General features: G+C 40.0%; 1 protein-coding gene across 6 annotated transcripts in view; it reads right to left on the bottom strand.

Annotated features, from left to right (window-relative positions):
• Nucleotides 1–3478: 3478 nt before the first annotated feature.
• zgc:91944 (uncharacterized protein LOC436941 homolog) overlaps nt 3479–8457 on the bottom strand; it is a 14255-nt gene continuing 9276 nt past the window's right edge. For 2 of the 6 annotated variants that reach the window (XM_035681363.1, XM_035681364.1), the window contains 4 exons: nt 7090–7172; nt 6416–6511; nt 6052–6170; nt 3481–5405 (listed from right to left, as the gene is read on the bottom strand). In XM_035681363.1, coding sequence (XP_035537256.1) covers nt 5259–5405; nt 6052–6170; nt 6416–6511; nt 7090–7172 — 445 coding nt within the window. In that variant the 3' untranslated portion in view covers nt 3481–5258. Of the gene's footprint in view, nt 5406–6051; nt 6171–6415; nt 6512–7089; nt 7173–8457 lie in introns of all 6 variants that reach the window. The other 4 variants (XM_035681368.1, XM_035681366.1, XM_035681365.1 and 1 more) reach the window with 4 other exon arrangements.

The raw sequence follows: 8457 nt of genomic DNA, 5'->3' as shown, positions 1-8457 counted from the left end.
TAATGTAAAATAATATAATATAATATAATGTAATTTATTCTAATGTAAGGTAAAGTAATTTAATGTAGTTTACTATAATATAATGCAATGTAAAACATGGCAATACAATACGATGTTGAAAAAGATGTTGTTGGCTCACTGAACATCCTTTGTGGTGGGCGCGTTTAAACACGGGATCCAAATCTGTTTCAACAGTTCATCTCAGTCGGTGGGTAGGTTATGGTTTGCACAGGTATTTGGTGGATGTGGATGATTTTTTCTATACAAAAAGAATATTAAAGAAATGTTACAAATCTAAATAATTACAAACTACTAATAAGAAATAAATTAGATAATTTAACTTACATCGTTAATGCATCCACACATGTAATGTAATGCAATTTAACACAATATAATGTAAAGTAATGTAAAATAATATAATGTGAAGTAATGTAATGGAAAGAAAGTGAGCTACAGTAGTCCTATATAAAGACAGGCAGTCAGGTATGCTAGCTTACATACGATACACCTGTGCATTCATTGCTATCAGTTATTAATAAGGTAAAAATGACTCACTCTTGTACCCTGATTTGTTTTTTTTATTCACTGATGCAAAGACGACTTGAGGAGACACAGGTTGTACATTATCTTGCAGCTCTTGTTATTAGTGACTGGCTCATTCTTTACCTCCCTCACTGTGTTGTGTGTTTTCACTCCGAGATGGCTGTAACTGGCAGAGGTATGCTCGTCATGTCTTATTTAATTATTCAAAGATGATTTCTCTCTCTCACTGTGCGTGTACTTTGATGTTTTTTCCACAGGTGCAGGTGGCTGTAGAGGATAATGGAAATGGATCTTGACAACATTATTATCACTTTGAATGAATCATTCCCTGTGTTGTATTTTTACGTTCCCCCGGCTGCTGCCCCTGGCTCACCCCAAACACTGTCCAAAGAGGGAAAAGGGGAACTGAGTGCCGCTCCAGCACCAGGACCCCTGCAGCGCCTCCCCGTGGCAACCTGGAAGACCGAGGCTCAACATTCATTCATCAGTACATCCAGTTTCCATGACGATGAAGAATAAATGCTCCCTCCCAACCAGATAAGACGACTGAGGAGGGGAGATGGAGAGCAAGAGTCGACAATGTAAGTAAAGCCTTTTATTAAGACTCCAAACGTAGCTCCAGTGACATAAAGTTGTAATGAACTAACAACATTACAAACTGTATGTTGATGATATTTGATAATATTATATAAAATATTCATGACTTGTTTTTGATGACAGGGAGGACTCCTGTGTCTGCTCCTGGGGCACCTGAGAGTGGATGTCAACCAGTACCACAGCACTCCACTGAACACACTGTAATCAACCTGCCTCCAGACCCCAGACGACGGCCCCCCAGCCAAGAAGATGAAGAGCATCCTAAACTCAGCCGTGCAGATGAAGCTGTCACTATGTGCCTCCTCTGTGGCGGCAGCATCTGCTCGCCTCCACATGCTGCAATCAAGACGCTCGAGAGAGAAAAACCCATCAGAACCAATCAGTCCATGTTCCAGTTTTGAGCAGCTCCTACAAATCTAAGGTCTGAGGATCCATCACAGATCAGGATTCAAGAAGATCTCAGTGTGAAGACTGGAAGCATGACACGATCGTAGTGAGGGCTTCGTTCACCGAAACAGACGTCTGTCAAAACACACTTATCTATCAACACAAATACTTCCTTACTACACATATTATTGATAATATGTGTATAAATGATGCTGTTTGCACCTCATACCATTAGATCGCAAGTTAACATGTGATGACGTTTTAGTATCAGTCAGGAAAACAAACAGCTGATAAGCAGTTGATATAAAAGTCCAGATTTTTTAAATTTAGGCCTGAACATCCACAACATGGTACTTCTCACTCTTTAAACTGAACAAAGAAACCAGAGAAGTCGTCATAAAGTCCAGTCCAACGTCTGATAAAGGATTAAAATGGCCTGAAGGCAATGAAGCCTAAAGTTTGGGAGGGTCAGACAGATTGAAGCAGTGGACTGTGGCTCTCAAAGCAGACAGCCACATCTACACAGGAACAGAGTCTGAAATATTTCAACAACTTTTTTTTATGCATCCTTGCAGAATCCAAGAACACTTGAAGCTGCTGTAAAAGTGTATCCATCGTAAATACAGAATGCAACACCAAAAAACAGGGGAAAGATCCAGGGCTGAATACTTCCTGAAATGTGCGCTCCATTGTAATAACAGCTCACATTTTTGTGTATTTGCCTGTTATTTTGTTGTTGCCTTTACTCCTTCCTTTAATACGTTCCCTTCCCTACCTTGAAAGCAAAGGGAGAAATGTAGGAGCAGTTCAAAATACTCAGTAAAAAGGATTTAGGTTGACAATGTAAATCTGATACAAACTGTTTAAAAGATATAATACAAAAAAGGTACATACTAGCAAATAAAAATTGAGATTCAAAACATTAACTATACTATTAACTATAGCAAAATATTTCCACAGCTGAAAATCTAGCTTCCTATAATACCCAAGACCTAAACCTGTCCTTAACATAACAATCCCATATGGGGTTTTCAAACAAAATGGCAAAGAATATTTAATATTTAGTTGTAAACTAAAACGGTAAAGAGAAAAAATATTTTTTACGTATTCAGTACTGTCTTACAAAAATGGGCCTTTTAAAAATCAGTCTTCAACTTGCACCTTTTTAGAAAGAATAGTTCAAACACTGGTCTAAACAATATCTTTTGATTTATCAGAGCAGAATCTCGTGTACGACACATGAGCAGTCTAAGTTGTTAAAATGAAACAATTCTTTTCTTTTATGGCCCTAAACTGTAGCTTCAGTAGTTAACTACACAAAAAAAGGCAAAAAAAAAATGTAGTTGAACTGTCAGACAGCAACTGCAGAATGTAGTCAACCTACTAGTTTAATAACATGTAGTTCACTGCTCCCCATCACCGCCTTCAGCTCAGCACGTGTTCAACTCTCAGCCTGAGTATCACAGCTGTGTGTGTACACATATCTGACTCGACTGTGACTCACACAGGCTGAGGCCGTGGCCTCCATAATGACAGCACATTCTGTCACCACTTTTATTCTTGCCCTAGCAAACACATTTCTTTGTTCAGATGAGTGGCAATGTTGCCATCTTGTGTTGTAGAATTTAATGTAGAATTGATACTGTGTAAATGTAGAATTTAGTGCCAGTTGGGTCAAATTGATACTGTGATTGATGTCTAATATTACACAAACCTAATATTTTATCAGCTGTTCAATTGTTTCACTCAGTAATTTAGTCAATAGATGTACAACAGAAAGTTTTGGTGGCATTTAACATTAGCTTATTAACATATTGCTGATAGTTGATCAATTGGATAATTCGCCTCTACTTAACCTGGTTCAAATGTGACTCTCGGCTTTCTCGGTTTCATCATCTTGACCCCAGCTGAATGTTCCCATATCGCACCTTAAAAATCACTCAAAAGAAGTCAAGATCACAGCCATTGTTTACAATTTTATTGTTATTGTTTTCTCGTCATCAGATAAAAGCAGATAGAGAGGAGCATAATAATCAGAAACAGCGTGCAGCTTTGGGGTTCCTGTCCAAAGCCGGACGAGAGAACTGAGGTGAGTATACGTTAACAATACAGGGCAAACCCCCACCGTCATAAATGCTACATAACACTGTCCGTATCATAAACAGTCACAACAACGGCTGCTGGCACTTTCGTGACAGTCAGCCTGTAACACATTCATGACACAGAGTTATTCTGAGGTAAGCTAGAGTTGGCTAGTGTTGTACTGAGCAAATAAACATCTATGTACTGTATATCTAGTGTCTTCACTGTGTCATATCCTGTTCCTGTAAGCACAGTTTACTCTGTAGCAGCTCATCTCTACCTTGGCATAGCTTTGGCATTAGGAGGTAACATGGTAGCGCCCTGTTGGGGGCCGTTTGAGAACAAGCGTCTTTGTCCATTTCATGAACACGTAGGGAGTAACTCCCAAGGCCTTGGGCCAGTAATTATAGGGGACTACGTAATGCGGAGTTTAAGTCGACTATTCATATTTCAAGTTTGACAAATAACAGTTTCTATATAAGTGCTAATGTAATTGGAAGGAAAGCACCCACAGACGTGTGTATATTCTCTGGGTTATGTACATGTCTAATGCAGGTACAGTGTGTTAACTCCCATCTTTCAATTATAGTGAGATCCACTTTGAAGTGCAGCTTTGCAGTCATACAAATTTACATGAGCTTAAGCTTTAGCTTATTCCAGTAGGAGAGAAGGTGCTTGTAGCATGTAGAACGACGCATTATGATTTTTGATCACATTGGTTTTAGCGTTCTCTCAAACGTTAAAAAACAAACAAAAAAACAGAAAAAAAAAACTCCATGTGTCGTCTTGCTTCACTGGCTGAGTTGAGGATTGAGACAGACTCTGAAATGAGGACTACAAAAATGACCAAACAGCAGCATTCAGTATAACAAAGAAGACAGATGATACTATGATATATTGTCCTGGGCTTCTTTTGCTAATATAAAAAGGTATAAATAACACATCCTGTTTTGGTTAAACACAGTTAAGATGAAGAAAACAAAGCATATGTTAAAGACAACTCTTCACTGTCTTTATCCACCTGTTTTTTTTTGGGATTACCTGAGATTGCAGTTGTCCCTCAGGGCTTTATGGATTTGATAGCGTCAGCACACGTCGACTGATCGACTGATTGAGGTTAGAGTCTTACAAACCAGATGGAGTCAAAGACATTCGAGCAAGCAGAGGGCTTTCGTGTCACCATAAACTAGATCCATGATAGCGTACTTTATCCCCACACCCAAACACACCTGACCTGCAGGCTCAGCACGTTCATGTCCATCAAACAACCACTCTGAAAGGCTAAAAGAAGGCGTGTAGCAAAGAAAAGAGAAAAGGCGTAGCTTAAAATGGGCGAGGTATCCTTTACATAATTCTCCCTCTAAGGAATTTAGGCTTTTTAATACCATCTTGGAATGCACTATATATTGATATATATATATATATATACTGTATATTGCCATTAATATAAGCAGGATTACTGTTGATAAATACAGTGGCCTCCTTACCATCAGAGGCACCTCAGCGAGCTTCGGCACCCTTCTCCCTTTGAGTTTTGGGTGCCATAGGCCCCAAAGGCCCTACGTGGGTGGAGAAGGAGACACTTATTCTTTTCCTATTTCATCTGATTAAAATTCAAAACACGATGATCCAAACTCCACCAGCTTTGGTCACTCTTCATCCACAGTCTCCCTTTTTGAATCCTCCTCTTTCTGATCCAGGACCTGAGGGGTGGGGCTCGGCAGGGCTGCGACCTCTGTAGTAGCCAATGAGGAGGGGTCTTGTTGGTCAACAATCCTGAGGGAAGATGGCTCTTCCTGTGGAAAAGAACGGATGAAACATTTGGATTTACACTCTGTATGATTAGATACACCATGTTGGCACAAAGCTGTAGTTTTTTATTGTTGCTAGCAGTTTAATCAGCCTGTTAAAGAAACATGCCGGTTTATTTCAACCTAGCATATTCCCCATTAATGTGGTTATGGGTTGCGCAAACAACCACTGCAAGCCTCCTACAGTTTCCTAAAGGAACATAACAACAGAGAGCGTTGCTGTTTCAGGGTACCGATGCTGCTGGCCACACAGTGTTAATGTGCTCCTTGCCTGCTGTGGCCAGCCAAGAGATGGTCCATGTTCCTGCTGCTGTCACAGAAACTCCCTGCTATTTCTCAGTTTGGACTCAAACTGGCTCTTATGATCAACACACAACATGACATGGTGCCAGTGACAACACTGGTAAACAGTTTGCAGCTGACTGTTAAAGTGTTATGTCTGCTAATAAGAGTTTTCTCAAGGGAAAAACTCCCACCTATCAAACAGAGGCGTAAATGATAACATTTATTACGAAGTCACATTCCTGCAGCTATTTTATAGCAATGAATGTGTGTGACTGTAAATGCTAAAATGATTTAATTGGCGGTTTTCTTCTCAAGCAACTGGCTAAGTGGCACCGAGCTGACTTACTTGCTCTGAGAATCGATGATTCACCTGATCTGCAAACTCTTGCATCTCTCCTTCCTCACCATTAGAGTGGCAGCTTGGACTTGGCACCTCAATTCCATGGCTTTCCAGAATGGCAGCTTCTGGTTGTGTCAGACAGAGGCAGTGGTAAGAGATGGAAACATCCACAAATGGAGACAAACGTGACTCTACACATCCATGCTGTTCACAGAAAACCATGCGTCTCCGCCTTGTAGCGATTTTGAAAACTGAATGATTAAGTGTTCCTTCATGGGTTGAACAAAGCTCCCACATCTAAATACACAGTTTTAAAAGCCCATGGATTGTTACATGTCACAACAATAGGCAAATGTTCTGAGGTCCTCACCGATATTCGCTCTTCTCTTCATCTCCTTCCGACGGTTGGCAAACCAGTTGTACACCTTCAATGCCGTCACACGCTCAAACTCGGATAGCTTACAACCTGAGTGATGAAACGCACATCACTTATTTACAGTGGCACAGAGTTTGGCGAAACCACATGTTCACTCAGTGGAGATAGGATCCTCAACTATCCTGTATGACCAGATGAAAACATCGTACATCATTTAAATAAGAGATTTGATTTTACACAAAACAATACACCAATTACAAAATGCAATCATTAAAACTCCTATAAACTCTAGGTGACACATTAATATGTGTTTCAGTGTGCTACATGCTAAACATGAGGTGGATAAAAATCTATTTAAAAAAAAATAATATTCATATCAAGGCTGAGACTAATTATTCTCATTGTCAATTAATCCATCATTTACTTTTTGACTGATCTTTTAGCCCAAAGGCATAACATACAGTTTTTAGTGATATGAAGCAAAGACAAGTAGGAAATCTTTACATTTAGAAAGCTGGAAACAACAAATGTTTTGTATTTTTACTTGATCGTGACTAAAAATGATTATTAAAATAGCCATACATTAATTACCTGTCAATGGACTTATCAATTAATTAAATAGGGTGTCAGATTTGTGACAGGAACAGGCCTCGGTACAGTTACAGTACCTGGTTTCTGAATGACTGAGTTACAGGCGTTGGCAATCTCCTCTCGCTTCGCTTCATCTGGGTACTGGTTCTCCATGAAGAAACTGTAAGAGACATCCACAGTATTGGAAACAGTTCAATCACACTGCGTCACAGCCTGCACGTTTATGAGAAGACAAGTCTCGGCAGTGCTAGTTACGCCCTCATTTTATACCTCATCAACTTTTAGTCTTTGTACTGAACCAGAGGAGAGGAAGGACTATATTTATAGAGTGGCAGAGCATCCCCGCTGTAAAGGAATAGATTAATGAATGCATTAAGTGGATTAATTTCTGCAACTCAAGCATAGCAGGCTTAAATCTTTTCCTAGCCCTATAAATATGCAGATTCTCTGGTAAAAACTGAAATTTATATATCCAGGTAGAGATCAAAGAAACCATTTTTCCTCCTCTCTTTGCTCTTTAAATTTTCCTCACCCATGTCTAGCTTCTTTATATCCCTCCAAGGCTGAAAAAGAATCATTATCTCACATTACAAAACACACAGGGATCAATTTCATCCAGCCCTCTCTCCTTCTCACCCTCTGAGTTGCCCTATCCTGTCCACTGTGTCTCTCTCACACACACACACACACTCCACATCATCTTCACCTCTACTGTATCGTCCTTGGGTCTAAACTAGCTCATAAGGATCAGCACTGCAGTAGAATTGCGTAATCCGGGGGGCACTGCTGGTGAGTGTTGTCTGAGGGCCTGTGTGGTCTTATTACTGTGAGTGCCCAGACTGCACACTATACTTACAGCAAGCATGTAATAGAGGAATCAATTGCACACAGTGGGTAGCACTGTAGAGGGATGTCTACTCCTCTTTCTCTGCATCCTTCTGAGTTACTGAGAAGACTGTCTGGGACAAATATGTTACAGAGAAGCAGAGACATAATACACCAAATCAAAACACGGCATAATAACCTGAATGGTACTGCTCTGCAATAAAGGCAGGGAGTCACAGCAGTGAGGTAGTAAAGGACATTTCACGCTGGGAAGGTTATTAATATTAACAATTACCTCAAGCGATTCTGCATTCCTGTCATATCTGAATAACAATCCATGACCTGATACCAGCACGGAGGCGTTCAAACACACAGGTTTTCTGCAGACCTCGGCTGCTATCGATTAGCTTCTTTTATAGTTCGTTGCAAAACAGTAGCATGTCTTCAGCAAATGTTTGTGCCATATTTTGACATCACCCAAAAAAAAAGAAAACCACATTTGAGTGAAGTGGTTCATCAGATTGAGTTATTCTTTCAAGGCGGAATGAGTAGGAATCGTCAGTTACTGTTTGTAAATACACAATTCAAAGTTGGTCCCATGCAGAGAGAGAGAGAGAGAG

Source organism: Morone saxatilis, unplaced genomic scaffold (genome assembly GCF_004916995.1).
Source record: "Morone saxatilis isolate NCDOM2014 unplaced genomic scaffold, NCSU_SB_2.0 Contig9, whole genome shotgun sequence".
NCBI classification, from domain to species: Eukaryota; Metazoa; Chordata; class Actinopteri; family Moronidae; genus Morone; species Morone saxatilis.
The sequence above is the reverse complement of the archived record's forward strand: the minus strand, read 5'-3'. Positions and strand labels throughout refer to the sequence as shown.